The following is a 27,456-nucleotide window of genomic DNA, read 5'->3' as shown; positions in this document are numbered from 1 at the left end:
AGTGGAGATTTCTGAAAACGCCGGTTATGTGTTGTCGTGTCAACTGGGAGAAACGGGGTTTTAGGTTCTCTCTTGTCGATTCTGAGGATTCTGATTGGCTTGCATGGCTTTATCCTTCTCCCTACACTGCCGCCCATAGGTTTGGCATAGTTATAAAGGCGCTCGACGGCGTATTTATGCGGGTTGTGTGCACGATGTTATTATTGAAAACGGAGGGGGGGGAAATATTCGTTTCTCTAAATACCCGGCTATGTGTAAATGTGGCCTAAGTGTAAGTGGAATCCTTAATAGTAGGATTCCCGACTCCCTATGAGAGAGCTCGGTTTGTTGCTGGAGTCTCCGATCATATTACAGGTTTTACAACGGTTGTCGTTAGCCTTAGCTGGTAGCTCCCATTGGTCATTTAGGATGAGCAGGGGGTAGAACCTTCCCAGTTTTAGGCAAGGTCCTCTGCTCCCTGTAATGAGCTCGTTCTGACTTCAGCATCATTAAATAGGCAGTGACATTGAGAGGTATGGCTCTCTGTGAGCCTCCTTGTTGAAACTGTCTTTAAGGTGAGCATTGCAAGAGTCGTCTTGCTGGAACCTCTGCTCCCCAGAGCTTTTTTTTTAGCTTCCCTGGTTAACTGTCCTCACAGTTGGCATTGCTAGGTCTCCTCTCACTTTAGAGAGTCATCTTCCTAAGGCCTCTGTTAAAGCTCGGTCTGGGTGGTCACTCCGGGTTAGTGGAGGGTATGGCTCTCTGTGAGCCTGCTTGGTGGAACCACACTTAGGAACGCGTTGTTAGGTTTCCTCTCGATGTAGAGAGTTGTCATGCTGAGATCTCGTCCTCCAGAGCTCAGCCTGGATAGCAGTATTGAGTTGTCAGGCTCTTTTGTGAGCCTCCTTGGTAATCAGTCCTTAGCGTAGAGCATAGTTAGGCCTCCTCTCATTTAGGGAATCGTCTTGCTGTGACCTCCATTTGTAGAGCTCCCCTCAGATACTATCAGGTCATTGGCTTCTGTGAGCCTCCTTGATGATATTTTTTAGTGTTGCTAGGCCTCCTCTCGTTTGAGAGTGGTTTCCTGAAGCCTCTACTCGTCAGGGGTATAGTGACTGGCAGGATATTCCTTATCCTTGGCCATATTCCCTTGAAGGTATCCTAAGAATACCAGGCCCTGAGCTCTGCCCGCGAGGTATGTAGCTGCGGCTCCTGGCCCTGGGGCATAGGCAAGTGCAGTCCCGGAGAGCCGCTGTCCTGCAGAGTTTGGCTCCAACCCTGAAAACTCCTCACCTGCCTGTACCCTTAGTAATCCTGAAGGCATTGATTAGCTTGTTCAGGTGTGTTTTATTAGGGTTGGAGCTAAACTCTGCTGGACAGTGGCTTTCTAGGACCGAACTTGCCTACCCCTGTCCTAGGGAATAGAGTCACAGTACTCTTAGAAACATAAACATACATGCAAATATTGTGTAAAGCCGTTTTTAATTCATTTTAATTTATATTTGTATATTTTATTTTAGCAATCCTGTTTAATATTTCATATTTAATATGATTGTTCTATCTCACATTCCTCTTGAATTGCTGAAATTTTTTCTTGAAAGATCCTTGAGTCTGTCACACATATTATAGTGTTGATCTTCAGTAATAAACAAAACTGACATTTTTTTACATGTCCAGAAAGTGATTGTGAGAGATGTTTGTCTGTGCACAACTCATTGTCATGGTGACAGGGTGTGATGAGTGGTTGCAACCACAGAGAATACCTTAGCAACCACATAAAAACCTCCTAGCAATGACCCAAAACACCCTAGCAACTGCATATCAACACCCTAGCAACCACAGAAAACACCTTAGCAACCACATAGAAACGTCCTAGCATTGATCCATAACACCCTAGAAACTGCATAACAACACCCTAGCAACCTCAGAAAATACCTTTGCAACCATATAGAAACCTACTAGCAATGACCCAGAACACCCTAGCAACTGCACAGAAACACCTTAGCAACCATAGAAAATACCTTAGCAACCGCATAGAAACCTATTAGCAATGTCCCAGAACACCCTAGCAATTGTATATCAACACCCTATCAACCATAAAAAATACCTTAGCAACCACAGAAACCCATTAGCAATGACCCAGAAAACCCTATCAACTGCATAGCAACACCCTATCAACCACAGAGAGTTCAATAGCAGCACCCTAGCATTACCTCAGAACACCCTAGCAAATGCAGGGTGCAAGAGCATATGTCGTAGTTTAGATATATTTTTAAGTTGAAAGAAGGTGGTTTTACAAATCCTAGACACGTGGCTTTAAAATTAAAGATTGGTATCAAAGAGTACACACACACACACACACACACACACACACACACACACACACACACACACACACCCTGGCACACACACACACGCACACACACACACACACACACGTACGCACGCACGCGCACACACACACACACACACACAGGCACACACACACTGGCGCGCACACACACACACACACACACACACACACACACACACACACAAATTTTTTTTTTTATTATTTAGTAGTAGGAAATTGCTAGTCATCCAGTTTTTGATGTCAGCTATGCATTCTGTTAATTTTGTGAATTGGTACGTTTCGTCAGGGCGTGAATAAATATACAGCTGAGTATCATCAGCATAACAGTGAAAACTAATGCCATGCTTCCTAATGATATCTCCTAATGGTAGCATATACAGAGTGAACAGCAGCGGTCCTAGTACTGAGCCTTGTGGTACGCCATACTGAACTTGTGACACCCAGAACAACATCTGTCTGTCTGCATGACAAAACTAATTCAAACTTTCTTGCTTTCTCAAGCCAACATTAAGTTTGTCTCGACTAACTTTTTTTTAAATCTACTTGGCACATTTCTGTACAGTTGGTATCATATGTAGGGGGTTTCTGTCTTATTCTAAAGAGCCTCTGATGTCTCTGAGTCCAAGCGGAGTTTATTGGAGTATCGACATCAGCGTGAGTGAGTGTCCGCCGGCGTGTTGAAGTGACAGAGCAGATCAGAGGTGTGAAGGCCTGTGTTCACATTCTCTTCAGATGGACTCTGCTCAGTGAATGAGCTCAGAGACACTCGTATTAAAGAGATGGATGACACTCAGTGTAATGCTCCTGTGAGGAGGAGACCGGCCTGTCCGGAAGATTTATCTCCTATTCCTGCGCTGAAGGAGTGTGACGTTTATTAGCTCCTCTGTTTCTTTTAACCTGACCACCTGTTCCAGCACTTCAGTGTTACGTCAAAAACTTCATGTCTGTAGAGATCATAGATCTGAACGTGTTTCTATTCATGCACCTTTACTCTGTTCTACTTTATATTGTTTAACCTTTTATCTGATTCGATTTCAAATTGAATTAAGAATGTGAAAATGATCTGTGGATTCTTGTGCTTCACATTAAACATTGAGAATGTGGTTATATTGAGCTTTAAAATGGGCCTTAATCTGAAAAGTTGAGTGTAGTTACAGAAATAAACTCACCTAAGATCCTGTATGTGTTCTAGATCAGTCCAGACCTCTGTGCTACCTTTCCTTCAGGTCATCTGACGTTATTAAAGAGAACTAAAACTAAATGAGGTTGCAGAGTTTTTCTACTGCAGATGCAGGTCAAGATCACTGCGGCTGGCCAGTCTTTACTGGAGCGTCACACACGAGTATACTCTACAGCAGTGGCTCCCAGTGGTACGTGAGGTGACAGAAGGGGGTACGCATACAGAATGCTGAGTCTAGCCATTCATTTAATTCTACCCTACCTTAAAATAATATCTAAACCGAGCATGTATTTCTGAACTGGCAAAATACCGTAAATACATGACATACAATCAAATGAGCTAATCTTTTGCCGTGAGATCTGACTGCATCCGCTCCAGCAGCGAGTGACAGATGCGTGCGGAGTATTGCTGCCTTAGCAAATCGCTCTACATTACTGTCGTTCTCGGCATTGCACCTCTGTGGGGATTTAGCACATACTCGCATGAAGAACAAATATAGACAGAGTGGATCCATTTAAAACTCTTTATTCGATATAAAAACATACCCTGTGTGAGTTCTTGTATTTAATGTTCCCAAATATCCACACGATTGCACACGTGACATTGATTATTATACAACAGTTCAACAAACGAAAAAAGCATTTTAAACACAGTACTGTCAGTATTTACTCTATTTTGCAACAAAATAATAGTTCCAGCGAAGGACACAGCAGAGCTACAGCACACATCGGTGTTTCGGAAACAATTCTGCAGCTTTGAACGGATCAGGAGTCAATCATTCATGATCTGATGATTTTTATTTAAAACATTTTTTATTTTATAAAGTTATTCATAAAGGTACAAATAATGCACTGGAAAATACATTTAGGGGGCAAATATTGTTCATAATGAAAAAGTATGACTCAGTTATACAGCTCGTACACGAACCCGAAACTGTCAGATCGTCATAAGCAAAGTTAAGAGAAACTCAGCGTCCGGATGAACAGATTCTGATGACGCGTGTTCACGTGCAGTGGAAGAGAGGGCACGCAGAAGGATGGTAAACCCTCAGTCATCTCTAGAAATATAGTCAGACTCAAATTACAGTGTTCTTTTAATATTTCATTATTTAACACATTTTTGAACATTTGTCAGTGTTGCTGTGAGGTCTCAGAGTGTCTTTAGTATGTGGCTTTGCCGTGTCGTCGGTGTTATCCGGCTGTCTGCTGTGAAAGAGTGTGATCTGCATCTGCGGGATTGGTTTCACCTGTGTTGGTTCAGTCTGTACTGTATAGAAACTATGAAAAGACTGATCTAATGTGTTTTTCTTAATCTGCTCATGTAATTGTAGTGAGGTCTTGGATGACTATCAAGAGGGGAAGTTGGGAAAAACCTTCCGTTGGGCCTTTCAGCTTATGCCACTCATATATTTTGGGTCTGTTTCAGAGATTTATTCCGCAGTGAGTCACGACACAGCTGTGTAACGCGCTTAATCGGCAGTGGGATGAGATGAGCAATGCTGTGATTTATTCAGGCTGTGCTCGTGAGAGAACGGTTGCCAAAACGTCTTCTGATCGCACTCCCACTGCTGTTTGACTCTGTCAAAATATAGCACAATGTGGTGAAATGCCCTGGCCTGGACCTTCAAGTCTCTCACTGACTCTCCTGCCTTCTCTTTGCAGACCATTGTCCGCGGGAGCCGGCCGCCCAAAGACGCCTCCATCAACGGCCTGTTGGAGGAGTTTGACAGCATCTCCGTGACCCGCTCCAACTCCCTGAGGAAAGAGAGTCCACCTGGAGCCCATCAGGCCGGCGGAAGCAAACCAGCGTCTTCGTCCACGTCCACGTCCAACACCGGCGGTCCAGAGGAGAACGGCTTCGGACACTATTATGGCCGTTTCTCCTGCGACCTGGACAGCAGTAAGGACTTCTCGCTTGACCCGTACCGGGTCCACGACGGGGAGTGGCCGGTCGGACGGCACTACCGATTCTCCCTCAAACAGAACGGCCATCCCATCCGGAGTCACTTCTACCCCGACGCTATGCCGCAGAAGTCTTCAGACTATGCCAAGATGCCCCCGGACTACCACGCCTACCTGGAGAGCAAGATGCGTCTGTCCAACGATGAGATGGCCATGGGCGGCCGCAGGGAATACTACCGGGCCTCGCTGGGGGGATCCAGTCAGGATTACCGGGAACAGCCGCTGGGAACCCCGTCTCGGGTCTCCATCCACAGCGAGCAGATGACCTACCCCGACGGAGACTGGGGATACGGGGCGGGCCTGAGGGAGGACTACGACAAGAGGCCCAAGTCCTCGTACATCAGTCAGACGAGCCCTCAGCCGGCGATCCGGCAGCGCTCCCGGTCGGGTTCTGGTCTGCAGGAGCCCAGCGTGCCGTACGGGATCAGTGCGTTTAAAGCGGCGCCGCAGGGGTCGTACAGCTCGTACACGTACCCAAGACTGTCAGAAAACACGTCTGCGATCGTCATAAGCAAGGTAAAGAGAAACTCAGCGTCCCGATGAACAGATTCTAATGATGCCGTGTTTTTCTCTCAGGGGCGTAATGACACAAATGCATTATTTCTGCATATGCATATAAGTCTGTGTGCAAGTTTGTGTTCTCGATTCGAAAGAAACCCACACTTACCAATAGCATTTTTCTGTAAATCCAAAACTTGCACCTTGAATCCTGTTTCAAAGTTTGTGTTCTCGAGCCGCAAATGAGCGTCCGGAACGTTAAAGTGTGTGTTTTCTGTAGAACGGTGTCGTGTTAGCGGCCGCTAAGTTAATCACTAATGATCTTTACAACGGAAGTGACCAATCAAAACTTTATCTGGACAAAAACTTTATTCTAGAGCTGCTGTAAAGCCTGAACACTGTCACTGAATATTACATGACATTTTAAACTTTAGTCAAATGTGGCTTGTCTCCTCCGAGATCGTTTCTGGGCTGATTTTTGGATTAAAATGCTCCATAGAGATCAATTGTTTTGTCAAGTGAAGTCGCCTTTATTTATATAGCGCTTAGATTGTTTTAAAGCAGCTTTACAGCGATAACAGGAAAATAATGCAACATTTTGTGGCAGCAAAGATGCCTAATCATTAAGGAGCCGTATATTTGCATGCATTTATTCTGCAGATGCTTTTACATCGCATCAATGCTCAGTTCACACACTTCCCGTTCCCGCATAGATGCCGCATTGTTCCCAATGAAAGCTTCCCAGCGCTGTGTAGAATTAAAGACTGCAGTGGACGTTCTCACCCGCTGGCAGTGTAGGGCGTATTATCTCCCGGGTCGCATCACTGCCCGGCCGTGGCGCTCCGATGCTCCGCAGTGATGGATCTCGTGTCAGTTCTTAATCTACTCTCCCGTGAAAAGAGCGCGGCCGGCGGAGACACGGAATTACTCATGAGAGCGGCACAGGAATCAATTAATGGAACAGTAGCAATCTCCCAGATAACCGCGGCTCATCCCAGAGCTTCATCGAAACACACGCTGGCTCGAGCTCACAACTCTGACGTGTCTCCTTTAACTCACAAATATGGCTAAAGAAGTGCACCAGGCCGTTTCCTCGATAATTCCTCAATGTATTGCAACATAAATGGCAGAATTTGCAAGATTTATTAACAAAAATATGCATATTGTTTTTTATTTAGTCTTACAGTCACCATCATCATGAATCACAAATGTCCGTATCATATCTTAGTCGAGTCATCTTTATTCCTATAGATCTTTATACAGCACAGAGTTGCACAGCAGCTTCACAGTGACACACAGGCTGTTGTTCGGCTGAAGGCAGTTCAGTGTTGATTCAGTTCCGTTGTAAAGATCATTCATTATTCATTTAGTTCATTTCATCTATACAGCAGTTCTGTAGAAAACAGTGATGTCATCATCAGCTCAGTTCAGTCAATCAATAATACTGTTGAATATTACGTTTCCTCGACTAATGAAGCCGGATAACATAATGAATAAGAAAATGAACTTCGATGACACTAACTGTCATGAAATCGAATTTATTTTAAAAAGCATAAATTCAATTCAGTTCATCCAGTATGTTTTTAAAAATCTAATTTCATAATGTTAATAAATTATTGTCATTTTCTCTTATTTCACCAATGAGCATTGTGTAAATGTGCCTTATTGTCAACAAAAGTTGGCTTCATTTTCTTTATACTGTATAGTTTATTTCTCTTAGATTTCTGGGGTCTATCTGATTAGAGAGCGCTTCAGGGACGGACCCACTGTACGCTGACTGTACGGAGTGTGTGATCTGCTGTCTGATGTGTTTCGGGCGTTCAACACATTCAGGCTGCGACTCCCATCAGTCTCGGCTCACCGACGTCATAATGAACCTCTTTCTTCTCGTTCACCTCGACTCGGTCACTTTCAGCGAGCCGAGCGCTTTGCTGGCGCTGTTGGGAACGGCGGGCCGTTAAAGGCCGACAGCTCGGGGACTTGGGAACTCGGGCACGCACACACTCATTGTGATGAACTGATGTTGTGGCACCTTCCTTTTCTGCAGGCCTTGCATAAAAGCTGCGGCGCGCTGTTCCACCACAGAATTCAATTTCACACTCCAGTTGGGTTCTTGATTACGCTGCCAAATTCAGATTAATGTGCATTTAACGAACATGGATCAGCCAGCGGTGCCGGTTGGGAAAGGGGGTCTCGGGACTTCTCCGGCCCATAAACACCCTCGCCGGGATGATTGATTAAACTAGTCCACCGGCGTAATTACACGCCGCCAGCTTCCTCATCATGAGCCGGTTAGAAGACGATCCGTGTCGTGTCATCTTTTTGTGTTCTGGGCGTGGTGGGAATAATTCAATCTGCCGCCCACCGTGACCCTGCAGATCAGGAGTGTGTGACGCGGAGGACGAGAGCGCACGAGACTCTGTGCGCTGCTTTATTACAATCATATGCAGTTGCAGTTTAAAAATGTTGCATTCATGCGGAAAAGATTTTAGTCAGTTCCATATATGTGCAGTAAATACACTACCATTTTCTGAAAGAGTCTCTTCTGCTCACCAAAGCTGATACAGAAAATACAGTAAAACAGTCAAATATATTTCCAATGTAAATCATCAGTTTTCTATGTGAATATACAGTAAAGTGTCATTTATTCCTGTGATCAAAGCTGAATTTATCATCATTACTCCAGTCTTCAGTGTCACATGATCCTCCAGAAATCAAGATAATATGAGGATCTGATGATCAAGACACATTTATGATTATTATCAGTGTAGAACACAGTCCGTGAGACATTTTATTTTGCTTTGATGAATAGAAAGTTCAAAAGAACAGCATTTATTTGAAATAAAATCTTTTGTAACATTATAAATGTCTTTAATGTCACTTTTGATCAATTTAATGCGTCTTAGATGATTAAAGATTTAACAATTTCCCCAAATTATATGAATGGTAGTGAATCATGGATTCCACAAAGATATGAAAGTTTTTTTTACCATTGAATAAAAGTGTTTCTAGAATGTTCACATTCAACGGGTTTGTACATGACTCCATGTTTCGAGTGTGATGTACGGTGCCGTCCGCTGTGCCGCTGAGCTCCGGTCGGAGCGTTCCCTCAGTAGACCGCATCTCTGAGATGAAGGAGCGCTTCAGCCTGGGATCAGGAATCAGGAGCTCGTTCTCCGGCTCTATGAGTAGGGTTGGGTATCGTTTGAATTTTGACGATTCCAATTCCGATTCTGCTTATCGATTCCGATTCCAATAAGGTAAAAAATTGTTAAACATTCAATTGTCTCTGAATCTCATGAACAAAAATCAACAGGCTAAAGAACACTTACACAAGAAACTTTTTCCTGTGGTTTATAAACCCCATAGAAAAACAACTAGCCTAACTATAAATGTCAAGCATTATTACAGACAATAAACACTCAGTAATTAAAAAAGAACAAATAAAAATCAGCAATCGCTACAAATAGAAACAACTGAGCAAAGATCTGATTGAAATAAACATGTGTTTTAAGATTTCCAGGTATTCTGGTACAGAAACTATAATCAAATGTAAAATAACACTGGACTTTATAAATAAATACATTACAAATATAGTTAAAAAAGTTATTCAGTCAAGAACGAGTAAACTTTCTCTTTGTCTTTTGTTGCTTGATTAGTGTTATTATAGAGACGGCAGGAATATTACAGAGCTGCACGGATCCAATATACGGATAAACATGAAAAAAGAAAACAGAGTCGTCTCGCACAGAGTCGACTTTAAAGTCATATTGAAATTCTCACAAATCGATAAGAGGAATCGAAATAAATTTTATAACAAGTATCCGATACCCGACCTCAAGTATTGATTTTCGATTCCCAATCCTATCTATGAGTTTGTATTATTCACTGCTAACGTGTGTCGTTTGAATCGAACAGGGCGACTACGAGCGAGTCTCTCGGGACGGGAGTCCGCAGGTGCCGTTGGGCGAGTCGTATCCACGCGTTCCCCTCAAACTACCTCAGAGCCACGGCAAGCCCTCGTACCCGGCCGGTTTCCAGTACCCGCCACCCTTCCACTACAAGCCGTCTCCGTACCAGCACCCGCCGTCCCAGCCCAGTCCTCCCTACACCCCCCAGGGGGCGCTGTCGCTCTCCCAGCCCAGTCCTCCCTACACCCCCCAGGGGGCGCTGTCGCTCTCCCAGCCCTCCTCGCCCTACACCCCTCCCGGAGCCTATCCTCCCCCCAGCTGGGGCTCCAGCTCCGAGACGCCCCCCTCCAGGGTGTCCCACGAGCAGTTCCGGGCCGCACTCCAGCTGGTGGTGAACCCCGGAGACCCGCGCGAGTATCTCGACAACTTCCTGAAGATCGGAGAGGGATCCACAGGGATCGTGTGCATCGCCACCGAGAAGCACAGTGGGAAGCAGGTGGCGGTGAAGAAGATGGACCTGAGGAAACAGCAGCGGCGAGAGCTTCTGTTCAACGAGGTGAGTGCAGACCTTTCTTTCCAGGTGTACATTTGCGATTGTGGAAAACTCCCTGCTTGTTCGAAGTGCTGCACAATTTGGTCAAAGATTTTCTGATATATATACAGTATATTATACAGTGTAGGGATGTGCATCTCCATAACTGAGGCCAATGCGATACGCATCTCGATGCATAGCCAACGATACGATACATTAACGATACATATGAGCAGCTACCGATGCGATGCAATACCATTCACTACTATTACGATTCGCGGTGCGATCCGATTTCGATTCAACGCGATGCGATTCAATGTGATACGATGCAATGGAGAAAAATATGATGCTATGCAATTCAATACGGTATAGATAGTTCACTTTTATTTCTTTTATTCAGACATACAGCAAATCATAAATTAGCTTAAGTGCCATCTGACTTTTAACGCATGGCTCTTTCACAAACAAAAGATTTGGTTTTCACAAAACCAAAAGATTAAATAAAAACAGACATTCTATTCCTGTCCTGTCTCCAGTTACACTTTTAACAGTGAAACAATTTAAGGATGCTCAGGGATAAGCAATAAAGAAATGTTCCGTAACTTGCCAGCAGATAATGTGATTTCAGCAGGTAGGCTAACAGTGACCAATGAAAATAAAAAAAACTTTCACAAACAGGTCTTTCATACCTGTATTAAAGTGTAAAAATATATTTATGAAAAACTATTATTGGCAGTCACAGGCTTCTGTAAACCAGATTAACTTAAATGTCCTACTTTAAGGTTTAAAGGTAGGTGACGCTCAGGTGTGTTGTGACGTCATATTCACGAGCAGCTGCAGCCGTGGTGATGAGAGAACGCGCTCGAGCAAAAGTTCAGAAAGGAGAAATCAATCTAGTCGAACTGGACACGCGAATGAGGCGAAATCACGTCCATCGCGGCGCGCTAAACGCGTCTATCGCGCTGCAGGACCTCCAGACACGCGTCAAAGCGTCTTTACATTGACTTAACATGGAAATCACTCGCTCCAGACGCTCAATTCGTGTTCTGTGTGAACGCAGCAGTTACATAATAAAATATTGGTCACAAAGGATTGGTCACTTTCTAAATAGTAAAAGTATAGGGCATATACTAATAATTATATATGAATAAATAGTTTTTACCAATGCAGATATGTTAGAAACGATGCATCGCAATACAAATGCCAAATGTATCCGATGCACACTTATTTAAATCGATGCTTCACATTGTTAGCTTTTATGCCGATGCACTGATTCGAATCGGTGAATCTTACCATCCCTAATACAGTGCATCTGGAAAGTATTCACAGCGCTTCACTTTTTCCATTATTTTGTTGTTACAGCCTTATTCCAAAATGGATTGAATTAATTATTTTCCTCAACATTCTACAAAAAATACCCCATAATGGCAACATGAAAGAAGTTCTTTGAAAAAAATAAAAAATAACATATACATAAGTATTTACAGCCTTGATTGGAGTCCACCTGTGGTAAACTCAGTTGATTGGTTGATTTGGAAAGGCACACACCTGTCTATATAAGATCCCACAGTTAACAGTGCATGTCAGAGCACAAACCAAGCCATGAAGTCCAAGGAATTGTCTGTAGAGCTCCGAGACAGGATTGTATCGAGGCACAGATCTGGAGAAGGGTACAGAAGCATTTCTGCAGCATTGAAGGTCCCAATGAGCATAGTGGCCTCCATCATCTGTAAATGGAATAAGTGTGGAACCACCAGGACTCTTCCTAGAGCTGAGCGATCGGGAGAGAAATGCCTCAGTCAGGGAGAAGACCCAGAACCCAATGGTCACTCTGACAGAGCTCCAGTGTTTCTCTGTGGAGAGAGGAGAACCTTCCAGGAGAACAACCATATCTGCAGCTCTCCACCAATCAGAGCTGAGAACCTTCCAGGAGAACAACCATCTATCAGCACTCCACCAATAGGCACCTGAAGGACTCTCAGACCATGAGAAACAAAGATTGAACTCTTTGGCCTGAATGGCAAGCGTAATGTCTGGAGGAAAGCAGGCCCCGCTCATCACCTGGCCAATACCATCCCTACAGTGAAGCAGCATCGGCTGTGGGGGAACTGAAAGACTAGTCAGGATCGAGGGAAAGATGAGGAACTGGGAGACTCGTCAGGATCGAGGAAAGATGAGAGACTGGGAGACTAGTCAGGATCGAGGGAAAGATGAGGGACTGGGAGACTCGTCAGGATCGAGGGAAAGATGAGGGACTGGGAGACTAGTCAGGATCGAGGGAAAGATGAGGGACTGGGAGACTAGTCAGGATCGAGGAAAAGATGAGGGACTGGGAGACTCTTCAGGATCTAGGGAAAGATGAGGAACTGCGAGACTCGTCAGGATCGAGGAACTAGGAGACTCGTCAGGATTGAGGAAAGATGAGAGACTGGGAGACTCGTCAGGATCGAGGGAAAGATGAGGAACTGGGAGACTCGTCAGGATCGAGGAAAGATGAGAGACTGGGAGACTAGTCAGGATCGAGGGAAAGATGAGGAACTGGGAGACTCGTCAGGATCGAGGGAAAGATGAGGGACTGAAAGACTAGTCAGGATCGAGGGAAAGATGAGGAACTGGGAGACTCGTCAGGATCGAGGGAAAGATGAGGAACTGGGAGACTCGTCAGGATCGAGGGAAAGATGAGGGACTGGGAGACTAGTCAGGATCGAGGGAAAGATGAGGGACTGGGAGACTAGTCAGGATCGAGGGAAAGATGAGGGACTGGGAGACTCGTCAGGATCGAGGGAAAGATGAGGGACTGGGAGACTAGTCAGGATCGAGGAAAAGATGAGGGACTGGGAGACTCTTCAGGATCTAGGGAAAGATGAGGAACTGCGAGACTCGTCAGGATCGAGGAACTAGGAGACTCGTCAGGATTGAGGAAAGATGAGAGACTGGGAGACTCGTCAGGATCGAGGGAAAGATGAGGAACTGGGAGACTCGTCAGGATCGAGGAAAGATGAGAGACTGGGAGACTCGTCAGGATCGAGGGAAAGATGAGGAACTGGGAGACTCATCAGGATCGAGGAAAGATGAGAGACTGGGAGACTCGTCAGGATCGAGGAAAGATGAGGGACTGGGAGACTAGTCAGGATCGAGGGAAAGATGAGGGACTGGGAGACTAGTCAGGATCGAGGGAAAGATGAGGGACTGGGAGACTAGTCAGGATCGAGGGAAAGATGAGGGACTGGGAGACTCGTCAGGATCGAGGGAAAGATGAGGGACTGAAAGACTAGTCAGGATCGAGGGAAAGATGAGGAACTGGGAGACTAGTCAGGATCGAGGGAAAGATGAGGAACTGGGAGAGTAGTCAGGATCGAGGGAAAGATGAGGGACTGGGAGAGTAGTCAGGATCGAGGGAAAGATGAGGGACTGGGAGAGTAGTCAGGATCGAGGGAAAGATGAGGGACTGGGAGAGTAGTCAGGATCGAGGGAAAGATGAGGGACTGGGAGAGTAGTCAGGATCGAGGGAAAGATGAGGGACTGGGAGAGTAGTCAGGATCGAGGGAAAGATGAGGGACTGGGAGACTAGTCAGGATCGAGGAAAGATGAGAGACTGGGAGACTCGTCAGGATCGAGGGAAAGATGAGGGACTGGGAGACTAGTCAGGATCGAGGGAAAGATGAGGGACTGAGAGACTCTTCAGGATCTAGGGAAAGATGAGGAACTGCGAGACTCGTCAGGATCGAGGGAAAGATGAGGGACTGGGAGACCCGTCAGGATCAAGGGAAAGATGAATGTACACAGAGTCACTCTTGATGAAAACCTGCTCCAGAGCTCTGGACCTCAGACTGGGGCGACGGTTCATCTTCCAACAGGACAACGACCCTCAGCACACAGCCGAGATAACAGAGGAGTGTCCACGGGACAACTCTGGGAATGTCCTTGAGTGGCCCACCAGAGCCCAGACTTAACCCGATCGAACATCTCTAGAAAGATCTGAAAATAGCTGTGCACCGACACTGCCCGTCCAACCTGATGGAGCTTGAGAGGTTCTGCAAAGAATGGAAGAAACTGCCTAAAAATAGGTGTGCCAAACTTGCAGCATCACACTCAAAAACACTTGAGGCTGTAATTGGTGGCAAAGGTGCTTCAACAAAGTATTGAGCAAAGGCTGTGAATACTTATGTACATGTGATTTTTTTTGTTTTTTTATTTGTAATAAATTTGCAAAGATTTGAAACAAACTTCTTTGATGTTGTCATTATGGGGTATTGTTTGTAGTATTTTGAAAAAAATATTACATTTAATCCATTTTGGAATAAGGCTGTAACATAACAAAATCTGGAAAAAGTGAAGCGCTGTGAATACTTTCTGGATGCACTGTATATAATTAAAATATTAAGCAGTATACAAAATATTACTGCTTTAAAAAAGAAAAATAATATAAGAATTTTATTTTACAGTACAATATTTAGGTCTGTCTTAATTTCTTTATTTTCAAATATTAAACCATTGAGATTTTTTTTGGTGTAGGTAAGTCGTTGTGAAACGGAAGTTGCGCTGGTATTTTCTTCTCTATTTTTCCGTATATATAGAGTGAAACAAATGTGGGCGGGGCTTGATTGTGTCTGTGGGGAATTGATTGGTTGGGGTTTGCTAATCGACAGCGGTGGGTCATGAGCTGCTGGCGTGTAAATGAATGAATGAACGCTCTGAATCACACAGTGCACATATTTACTCATCAGCTTTTGCTGTTATCATGTCTGGTGTCTGGTCGCAGGTGGTCATCATGAGAGACTACCATCACGAGAACGTGGTGGACATGTACAACAGTTACCTGGTCACTGATGAACTCTGGGTAGTGATGGAGTTCCTGGAGGGCGGAGCCTTGACTGACATCGTCACGCATACGAGGTAAGAGGAGCGTTTCGTCCAATCAGATCCTCTGTTTTACACCGATTGATTTGAATCATTGATCTTTTGCTTTGAGTCCATCGAGATTCAAATTCAAGCAGGAAACAATCAAGTGAGATAAAGCACCTTTCATTTGTGAGGGATTTAATTTGCTGATTATACACACTAGGCATCATTATTGAGTTTTTCATTGAGCTTGTGGCAGAAACGGGCGTATCAGGAGATGGATGCAGTGTCTTCTGCTGGAGACTGTAGTCCAGTGATGATTTATGATTGGGAAAGTTAGTGTTTTAAGCGCTGCCTCGGCTTCGCGAAGCGTCAGCATAATTACAGTAATTGGCGTTGTTCGTCAGTTTGATGTTGGACTGTAATTGCACACTTTCAGAGGAACGCTTGCCCTCCGACAAGCTTCCATCCCCAACACACTCTTCATGAGTCTGAGTCGCTTTATTTCGGTCCTGCTTGAGATGCTAATGGAGAGTGTGTGCCGAGTCTTAGACATTGTCCTGGATCTGATCGACACACACATCACGTGACACTCACAGTTTGATGCTATAGGCCTATATCCATATAAATGCAATATAAATAAATATATATATATATGTGTATATACACACACACACACACATACATATTTGCAAACATATGTGTTAAACCTTAAACCCCCCCCACACACACACACAGAACAGAACAAAGTCTGCTGTGTGAATGGGACTCTGGCGTCTGCGGAGCGTGAACGAGGCCCAGCTGTCGCACGCTCACACACGCACACACACACTCACTGCTCATCTGTCTCGCCTGGGGCTGAACACACACACACACACTCCTCAACACTGAACACACTCCTCCTCATCACTAACGCACAAACGGGACGTGTTTGTAATTACTTTGACGGGGCTCCATGAAGGACGCTTCTGTCTACAAATCCACATGCACGATTTATACACACTTATATACAGAATAAAACTAAACCTGCTCAGACAGTTAGACTGTGCATTAAATATGAAAAAATAAATAGTAGCTAAAAAGAGTAAAACAAGATGAACATAAAAAATAACGACAACACTACTAAACATTAGATAACTGCATTAGTTAACAAATAATCTATTAATCAATTTTAGCAAATATTAGTTTTTTAACATTTACTCATACATTATAGAAATCAAACGATCAAATAATTTTATGAAATTCAAACTAGTTTAAACAAATAAAAGTGAGTGTGTGTGAGTGAGTGAGTGAGTGAGTGAGTGTGTGTGTGTGTGTGTGTGTGTGTGTGTGTGTGTGTGTGTGTGTGTGTGTGATCAGGTTAGTTGCACAGTGCTGCTGCTGAACCTGAATAATAAATGCTTCTTGTTTGAGACGAGCTGAAATTACACTGATTTACATTCACAAAGTGAGACGAGATGAATCTGAGATGTTCAGGAGATCTTTAGTAGATGTTCAGGAGATGTTCAGGAGATGTTTATGAGATCTTTAGGAGATGTTCTGATTAGATGTTCAGGAGATCTTTAGTAGATGTTCAGGAGATCTTTAGTAGATGTTCAGGAGATGTTCAGGAGATGTTCAGGAGATCTTTAGTAGATGTTCAGGAGATCTTTTGTAGATGTTCAGGAGATGTTCAGGAGATATTTAGTAGATGTTCAGGAGATCTTTAGTAGATGTTCAGGAGATGTTCAGGAGATGTTTATGAGATCTTTAGGAGATGTTCTGATTAGATGTTCAGGAGATCTTTAGTAGATGTTCTGATTAGATGTTCAGGAGATCTTTAGTAGATGTTCAGGAGATGTTCAGTAGATGTTCAGGAGATGTTCAGGAGATGTTCTGATCAGATGTTCAGGAGATGTTCAGGAGATCTTTAGTAGATGTTCAGGAGATCTTTTGTAGATGTTCAGGAGATGTTCAGTAGATGTTCAGGAGATGTTCAGTAGATGTTCAGGAGATCTTTAGTAGATGTTCAGGAGATCTTTAGTAGATGTTCAGGAGATGTTCAGTAGATGTTCAGGAGATGTTCAGTAGATGTTCAGGAGATCTTTAGTAGATGTTCAGGAGATCTTTAGTAGATGTTCAGGAGATCTTTTGTAGATGTTCAGGAGATGTTCAGTAGATGTTCAGGAGATCTTTAGTAGATGTTCAGGAGATGTTCAGTAGATGTTCAGGAGATCTTTAGTAGATGTTCAGGAGATGTTCAGTAGATGTTCAGGAGATCTTTAGTAGATGTTCAGGAGATGTTCAGTAGATGTTAAGGAGATCTTTAGTAGATGTTCAGGAGATCTTTAGTAGATGTTCAGTAGATGTTCAGGAGATCTTTAGAAGATGTTCTGATCAGATGTTCAGGATATGTCCAGTAGATGTTGTGAGGAGATGGCAGTGGCTCAGTGGTTCATGTAGGTTGTCTCCCTACAGACGAGCTGGATGGCTCCTTGCATGGCTGACACCGCCGTCGGTGTATGAATGAGTGTATGAATGAGTGAATGTGAGGCAATATGTAAAGCGCTTTGGTGGCCATGGGTCTGTTGAAAGCACTATTGCAGTCCATTTACCATGTTCAGTAGATGTTCAGTAGATGTTCAGGAGATGTTCTGATCAGATGTTCAGGATATGTTCTGTGTTTGGTTCACAGGATGAACGAGGAGCAGATCGCCACCGTCTGTCTGTCGGTGTTGAAGGCGCTGTCGTACCTCCACACACAGGGTGTCATCCACCGAGACATCAAGAGCGACTCCATCCTGCTCACCAGTGACGGACGCGTGCGTATCATATATCAAATATCAAATAATCTGAATATATAACTCGGGACACGCAGTCATGTGAAGAACTGAATCATCTTCCTCCACATGGAGATGTTTGTAGACTTACACACATAAACGTGTTTATCGAGAGGACAGAAAAGTGATCAGGGATAATTAGCAACTTCACTAGATCCAAGTAATTAAATCGTGTCTCCCACCTTGTAATTAGCTGAGAGAACATGACAAATGAAGAGGTGATTAGCGGTTAATCAGCTTTGCGATATGTCCTATACGTCCCTCGCAGATCAAGCTCTCGGATTTCGGCTTCTGTGCTCAAGTGTCTAAAGAGGTTCCCAAGAGAAAGTCTCTGGTGGGAACGCCGTACTGGATGGCTCCCGAGGTCATCTCCCGGTTACCCTACGGCACTGAGGTACACCTTCATGAGTTTATATCCCATCATGTTACCAGTGTCAATAATATCTACAAGATATCAGTTTCATTTCATGACATGGTCAATCTGTAGTCACGATTTAGCTGTTAAACGGCTATTAGACAAAATTGTTTGCTGGGTATGTATATTTGTTTTGTTTAAATAGCATTGAGGTTTATTGTATTTGGTCTGTCTAATACTGAGGTTTACTTATTTAATACTTGGTCTGAGGTTTATTGTATTTGGTCATAATAAATGACTTGACTTGGTGGCGCTGCGTGTGTGTGTGCGTGTGTGTGTGTGCGTGTGTGTGTGTGTGTGCAGGTGGACATCTGGTCTCTGGGCATCATGGTGATTGAGATGGTGGATGGAGAACCTCCGTACTTCAACGAGCCTCCACTTCAGGCCATGAGACGCATACGGGACAACCTGCCGCCTCGACTCAAAGAGTCCCATAAGGTGACCGCTGCGCTTATATAGGAGGCTGCCATTTTCTTTTCTTAACCATTTTTCTCCTGGTTTTGTTCAAGTTTTGCTATTGTTTTTTGTTCTTTCTTTTCCTTTGTGACAGGTAAGTTAGATCTAAAACTTCGGTAGACTCCATTTTGTTTTTTGTTTTGGCCATTCCTTTTTTTACAATTCCTTTTCATAATAAATACAATTTACAGTTGATTTTGGTGGTTGGCAGTGATCCTTAGTGCTGGGTTTGGGAATGAGAAGCTTCATGTGACCTTTCATCTTGTCATGTTCCCCTCGATCCCCGAGCCTAACTTTGAAAAGGGGAAACCTAACACACGTGAGCCGAAACATCCTGATGTTGATGTTGATAACGTCTCTCCCTGCCATTGACGGAAATGTTCCAGCAATCCGTGTTTTCAGTGTTATACGGTCGTGTTTTTAATCTAGCTTTGAACTGACAGAGTGTGTGTGTAGGAGTGTGTGTATGAGTGTGTGAGTAGTGTCAGAGTGTGTGTGTAGGAGTGTGTGTATGAGTGTGTGAGTAGTGTCAGAGTGTGTGTGTAGGAGTGTGTGTATGAGTGTGTGAGTAGTGTCAGAGTGTGTGTGTATGAGTGTTTTTAGGAGTGTGTGAGTAGTGTCAGAGTGTGTGTGTAGGAGTGTGTGTATGAGTGTGTGAGTAGTGTCAGAGTGTGTGTGTAGGAGTGTGTGTATGAGTGTGTGAGTAGTGTCAGAGTGTGTGTGTAGGAGTGTGTGTATGAGTGTTTTTAGGAGTGTGTGAGTAGTGTCAGAGTGTGTGTGTAGGAGTGTGTGTAAGAGTGTGTTTAGGAGTGTGTCTGCTTCCCGGACAATGGTAGGAAGACTGTTCCAGAGTTTTGTGCTAAATAGGAAAAGGATCTACCGCCAGCAGTCGATTCTGATATTCTAGGTATTATTAACTGGCCGGAGTTTTGAGATGGCAGTAGACGTGAAGGACTATAATGCGCTAAGAGCTCGCTCAAGAACTGCGGAGATAAACCATTTAGTGCTTTGTAATGCCTGGTTCAGATTACACGATTTTTTTGTCGGTTACGATAGTCACTGTGTCAGATTACACGATTTTGAATCCTAAAATCTTGTCGTGTCGTGGACAAGAAACATGTCAGACTACACGTTGCTTTCTGACCAGTCATCGCGTGCCGTCGCAGACATTCACTCGCACATATACTATGTCATATACATACACACGCACTCACTCTCATACGTATACACACACACACACACACACACACACACACTGGGGTGAGGGACAGTCCCGAAGTTTGAAGCTTTGTCCCGCAAGTCATAAGCAGTGTCCCACATTTTAATTTTGTCTGCATCATTTTATTTAATCGTCCTTTTAAATTACAATTATACAAAAAAAAGTTAATAAGAAAACACTGAACGTGCGCAGCCGTTATTATTGGTTCTAGCCAGAGCGGGAATTCGGGAAAACAAACACTGAGAAAAAAAAAAAAATCTGCAATAGAAAAATGGATCTATCCGGAGCTCCCGAGAAGAAAAAGCGTCTTTGTTCGTAAGGAATGGGAGAAAAAAATATATACATGGTTAAAACCAGTTACAGGTGACCCTAAAAAAGGAGATTGCTGTGTAGCCACCGAAGTTTCACCATCAGCATGGAAAAGACACAAAAATAGGCTACTGAATCCGGTAAGAACGCATTTAATCTGTAGTCTTTCCTAATGGAATTTGTGTTTATTTGGAAATGTGCTTTTTAGCGATTGGATTATTATTTTCACTTAATTATTTAGATTGAATAGACCCGTGCTGTTAAAATGAGTTTTATATTAGGCTATTAGTGACGTTCACAGCGCCGGTCAGCGCCGTCATAGACTAACATTTTTATAAAGCTAGCAAAGACATCTAACGTTAATATAAAATCAATATTTATTCACCTATAATAATAGTAAGTTATCTCCCTCGTGTCCCGCGAAATCAGGTCTGACCTGCAACAGAGCAATATAGCCAGGTGGTCACCCTAGCACACACACTCACTAGCACACACTCTGTCTCGCTCGCTCACTCACTCACTCTCGTCGTGGAGGACCGAAAAAAAATCAAACATGCTAGTCTTTTTGTCGTGATGTCGTGAAGCATCGCAGACGCGACGTAGGTTGTCGCCCACTATGACACACTATACGAGATGAAACGATCAAATCTTGCGTCCCGACGCCCGTTGTCGTTTACGAATCCCCACGACACCCTGCGTCAAACGAATCGTGCCAAAATCGGGCTAAAATCGTGTAATCTGAACCAGGCATAAGTAATCAGCAATATTTTATAATGTATACGATGTTTAATAGGCAGCCAATGCAGTGTTGACAGAACGGGGCTAATATGGTCATACTTCCTGGTTCTAGTAAGAACTCGAGCTGCTGCGTTTTGAACTAGCTGTAGTTTGTTTATTAAGCGTGCAGGGCAACCACCCAGTAGAGCATTACAATAATCTAGCCTTGAGCTCATGAACGCATAAAATTGTTCCGCATTTGTCAATGAGAGCATATGACGTAATTTTATTTTTAAGATGGAAAAATGTGGTTTTACAGATACTAGACACGTGACTTTGGTATCAATGACAGAGCAGCCATCAAGTGTTCATCATCAGTTTTTTCCCCAATAATTAGAAACTCTGTTTATCAGAATTAAGAAGTAGGAAATTACTAGTCATCCAATCAGCTCGTATGCACTCCATTCATTTTGTTTTTGTAAAGTTTATATGCATGTTTAGATATTCAAACAACTAAATAATCTTTGTAAGCTTTGTGAAGCACACTCACACACTCACACACTCACACACTGCCTCACACTCACACACTCACACACTGCCTCACACTCACACACTGCCTCACACTCACACACTCACACTCTGCCTCACACTCACACACTGCCTCACACTCACACTCTGCCTCACACTCACACACTCACACACTGCCTCACACTCACACACTGCCTCACTCACACACTGCCTCACACTCACACACTCACACACTGCCTCACACTCACACACTGCCTCACACTCACACTCTGCCTCACACTCACACACTCACACACTCACACACTGCCTCACACTCACACACTGCCTCACTCACACACTGCCTCACACTCACACACTGCCTCACACTCACACACTCACACACTGCCTCACACTCACACACTCACACACTGCCTCACACTCACACACTGCCTCACACTCACACACTCACACACTGACTCACACTCACACACTGCCTCACACTCACACACTCACACACTGCCTCACACTCACACACTGCCTCACACTCACACACTCACACACTGCCTCACACTCACACACTGCCTCACACTCACACACTCACACACTGCCTCACACTCACACACTGCCTCACACTCACACACTGCCTCACACTCACACACTCACACACTGCCTCACACTCACACACTGCCTCACACACTGCCTCACACTCACACACTGCCTCACACTCACACACTGCCTCACACTCACATACTGCCTCACACTCACACACTGCCTCACACTCACATACTGCCTCACACTCACACACTGCCTCACACTCACACACTCACACACTGCCTCACACTCACATACTGCCTCACACTCACACACTCACACACTGCCTCACACTCACATACTGCCTCACACTCACACACTCACATACTGCCTCACACTCACATACTGCCTCACACTCACATACTGCCTCACACTCACATACTGCCTCACACTCACACACTGCCTCACACTCACACACTGCCTCACACTCACATACTGCCTCACACTCACATACTGCCTCACACTCACATACTGCCTCACACTCACACACTGCCTCACACTCACACACTCACACACTGCCTCACACTCACACACTGCCTCACACTCACACACTGCCTCACACTCACACACTCACACACTGCCTCACACTCACACACTGCCTCACACACTGCCTCACACTCACACACTGCCTCACACTCACACACTGCCTCACACTCACACACTGCCTCACACTCACATACTGCCTCACACTCACACACTGCCTCACACTCACATACTGCCTCACACTCACACACTGCCTCACACTCACATACTGCCTCACACTCACACACTGCCTCACACTCACACACTCACACACTGCCTCACACTCACATACTGCCTCACACTCACACACTCACACACTGCCTCACACTCACATACTGCCTCACACTCACACACTCACATACTGCCTCACACTCACATACTGCCTCACACTCACATACTGCCTCACACTCACATACTGCCTCACACTCACACACTGCCTCACACTCACACACTGCCTCACACTCACATACTGCCTCACACTCACATACTGCCTCACACTCACATACTGCCTCACACTCACACACTGCCTCACACTCACACACTGCCTCACACTCACACACTCACATACTGCCTCACACTCACATACTGCCTCACACTCACATACTGCCTCACACTCACATACTGCCTCACACTCACACACTGCCTCACACTCACACACTGCCTCACACTCACACACTCACACACTGCCTCACACTCACATACTGCCTCACACTCACATACTGCCTCACACTCACACACTGCCTCACACTCACACACTGCCTCACACTCACACACTGCCTCACACTCACATACTGCCTCACACTCACACACTGCCTCACACTGCCTCACACTCACACACTGCCTCACACTCACACACTGCCTCACACTCACATACTGCCTCACACTCACACACTGCCTCACACTGCCTCACACTCACACACTGCCTCACACTCACACACTGCCACACACTCACACACTGCCTCACACTCACACTCACATACTGCCTCACACTCACATACTGCCTCACACTCACACACTGCCACACACTCACACACTGCCTCACACTCACACTCACATACTGCCTCACACTCACATACTGCCTCACACTCACACACTGCCTCACACTCACACACTGCCTCACACTCACACACTGCCTCACACTCACACACACACTGCCTCACACTCACATACTGCCTCACACTCACACACTGCCTCACACTCACACACTCACACACTGCCTCACACTCACACACTCACACACTGCCTCACACTCACACACTCACACACTGCCTCACACTCACACACTGCCTCACACTCACACACTCACACACTGCCTCACACTCACACACTCACACACTGCCTCACACTCACACACTGCCTCACATACTGCCTCACACTCACACACTGTCACACACTCACACTGCCTCACACTCACACACTGCCTCACACTCACACACTGCCTCACACTCACACACTGCCTCACACTCACACACTGCCTCACACTCACACACTGCCTCACACTCACACACTGCCTCACACTCACACACTGCCTCACACTCTCACACTCACACACTCACACACTGCCTCACACTCACACACTGCCTCACACTCACACACTGCCTCACACTCACACACTGCCTCACACTCACACACTGCCTCACACTCACACACTGCCTCACACTCACACACTGCCTCACACTCACACACTGCCTCACACTCACACACTGCCTCACACTCACACACTGCCTCACACTCTCACACTCACACACTCACACACTGCCTCACACTCACACACTGCCTCACACTCACACACTCACACACTGCCTCACACTCACACACTGCCTCACACTCACACACTCACACACTGCCTCACACTCACACACTGCCTCACACTCACACACTCACACACTGCCTCACACTCACACACTCACACACTGCCTCACACACACACTCACACACTCACAGAGCTGATATCTGCATGCCTTACCTCGCATTTAGTAAATCAGAGCCGGGCTTTAATATACTTACTGTCTGTGATGATACACATAATCAAGCAGGAGAGATTGCTGACTGGGAAATATCATATATCACTTCACGTGAGCGTCTGTATGTGTGTGGATAAAGTAGGATGTACTATAAACTATGGAAGCCTGTTTCCGCCACAGAATAAAACATTTTAAAAGACTTTACATCATGCAATTCTGACTTTATATCTCTAAATTGTGTTATAAAGTCAGAATTGTAAGAAATAAACATGCAATTCTGAGATAAAAAATAAGAATTTTGACTTTATATCACGCAATTGTAAGAAAAACAGAAAATATTTTTTCATTCTGTGGCGGAAACAAGCGTACAGTAACACAATAAACACTGTTTACATGGACAATAAAAGCGCTATCAGCTCATCATGATCACCTGACTCAGTGCAGATCACGTGACATCAGGTGTGTGTTGAACGTCTTCTGTCGTGTGTGTTCCGGTTCAGGTGTCGTCGGTCCTGCGGGCCTTCCTGGACCTGATGCTCGTGCGCGAGCCTTCCCAGCGTGCATCAGCGCTCGAGCTCCTGCAGAACCCGTTCCTGAAGCTGTCCGGGCCGCCGGCCTGCATCGTTCCTCTGATGCGCCATTACCGCCACCGCTGAGTCACATGACTCTGGAGTCACATGACGCTTTCATCATCGCCGGAACAGAAGAGCGGTCGCGTCTCGGCCCGCTAGCGTTCGGTCTGATCCGGCGGCGGATCCGTCGGGCCTCGCGATAGAGTCTCTTACCCAACAAGCGTCTTTTTCACTGTCGTCTTCTCACGCTAACTATTTTAGAGCAATTGTAAGTTTTACTTGTACAGTTTTGATAAACAGCAGTATTTTTGTTGTGATGTTACCATGGTGAAATGGGCAGTGTTACATAGAAATTGAGAGTTTCTGCAAAATAATATTATTAATAATAATAATAATAAAAAACTTTCCTACTGTTTATATTTAATTTTTTTGCAGATGGTCATTTAAACGCCCTGTTGCAGAAGATGAATCTGAATATATTTATTTATTCTGCATTTGTAGATACTGCCGGCCGCCAGAGTTTTCTACGCTGTTGATTTCTGATTCGTCAGTAGTGTGGCCTTCTTCATTCTCACCGTCTGCCCGTCGCCCGTGTGTTCACGTCACACACTCGTCACTCGTCCGACCTCTAGCAATATTACCGTGTTTGGCACAATAATCGATCACGCGTGTTTTCTAGTCTCACCTGTGTCTCATTGGTCACTGTGATCTGTAAATATGAGTGTGTGTTTCACCTGTAGAGATATACAGATCCAGCCGTCATGTTGCTTTTGTACCGTGATCTCGCATGTGTGTCACTGAAGCTGCTTTCAATAAAAAACACCAATCTGTCCACGTGCCGTCATGTGTTTTTATGGGTATTCTGTTGTGGCTTTACACACACACACACACACACACGCACGTACACATGCGCACACACACACACACGCACGCACACACACACGCACACACGCACGCACGCACGCACACACACACGCGCACGCACACACGCACACACACACTCACGCACACGCACGCACGCACACACACACACACACACACGCGCACGCACACCCACACGCACACACACACACACAGAAACACTGTCTTTTACCTTAATTTTCTCCACAGAACTTCTCATAAATTAAAACTTAATGACAATCACATCAGAAATGATTAATATACTCTATGGACATACTAATCAAGATTATGATAAATATTAACAGTATATTTAGGGCCCGAGCACCGATGGTGTGAGGACCCTCTTGGAATTGCTCTGTTTATTATTATTATTATTATTATTATTCTGATGCACACGCGTCAGAACTGGCGAAAACTGACATCTGATATGCGTTTCAGAATTGGGGTAAAATGGCTCGATAGCGCCACCTATATAAGTTCAACGGAGTGCGCCTCCCGCTACGTTTCACGTACGTGTACGAAATTCGGTACATACATGTAATGACCCAATACCTACAAAAAAGTCTCTTGAAGCCTAGCCCTAAACACAACAGGAAGTCAGCCATTTTGAACTTCCTCTCTGATTTTTGTGCAGTTTTTGCCATTTTCAGGCCTCGTACTTTAACGAACTCCTCCTACAGTTTTAATCTGATCATCTTCAAATTTGGTGAGTGTAATCTTAAGGCCTTTGCGACGTTAAATTGCGAAGATCTTGAGTTTTCGTCGAAGGGCGTGTCCTCGGCGGCCTGACAAATTTTGATGTTTCGCCATGAAACAGGAAGTTGCTGTAACTCAGGCAAACAATGTCCAATCTGCCCCAAACTTCACATGTTTGATAAGCGTTCTGTCCTGAACACATGACCATGCTCAAATTCAGTTACAGTCATAGCGCCACCTGCTGGCAACAGGAAGTGACATGTTTAACACTAGCCTGGGAAAACCCAGACCACTTCCGGCAAATTTAGATTTGCTCTGCAAGTGGGTCTGGCAAAGAGCCCATTGAAACCCATTTCCAATCCGTCGAAATCGCGGCACCAATCAAAAACGTTGGGGCGGGCTTTACACGATGACGACAGAGCAGAGACGGTGACGCAGATTTTGTACATTACAGAGATGGATGCCGCCGTGGAACATCACAACATCACTCGTTCGAATCAGCTATCGCGTCTG

At 44.9% G+C, this 27,456-nt stretch overlaps 1 protein-coding gene across 6 annotated transcripts in view; it reads left to right on the top strand.

The window, feature by feature from the left end:
• Positions 1-26,184, top strand: part of pak5 (p21 protein (Cdc42/Rac)-activated kinase 5) — a 66,763-nt gene extending 40,579 nt beyond the window's left edge. For 3 of the 6 annotated variants that reach the window (XM_079639303.1, XM_079639304.1, XM_079639306.1), the window contains 7 exons: positions 5,174-5,989; positions 9,890-10,438; positions 15,177-15,310; positions 17,931-18,057; positions 18,344-18,469; positions 18,794-18,928; positions 25,276-26,179. In XM_079639303.1, coding sequence (XP_079495429.1) covers positions 5,174-5,989; positions 9,890-10,438; positions 15,177-15,310; positions 17,931-18,057; positions 18,344-18,469; positions 18,794-18,928; positions 25,276-25,431 — 2,043 coding nt within the window. In that variant the 3' untranslated portion in view covers positions 25,432-26,179. Of the gene's footprint in view, positions 1-5,173; positions 5,990-9,889; positions 10,439-15,176; positions 15,311-17,930; positions 18,058-18,343; positions 18,470-18,793; positions 18,929-25,275 lie in introns of all 6 variants that reach the window. The other 3 variants (XR_013800634.1, XR_013800635.1, XM_079639305.1) reach the window with 3 other exon arrangements.
• Positions 26,185-27,456: the final 1,272 nt, after the last annotated feature.

The sequence above is a fragment of the Phoxinus phoxinus genome, assembly GCF_949152265.1.
Source record: "Phoxinus phoxinus genome assembly, chromosome: 16".
NCBI classification, from domain to species: domain Eukaryota; kingdom Metazoa; phylum Chordata; class Actinopteri; order Cypriniformes; family Leuciscidae; genus Phoxinus; species Phoxinus phoxinus.
This window is presented reverse-complemented; position numbering and strand designations above follow the sequence as displayed.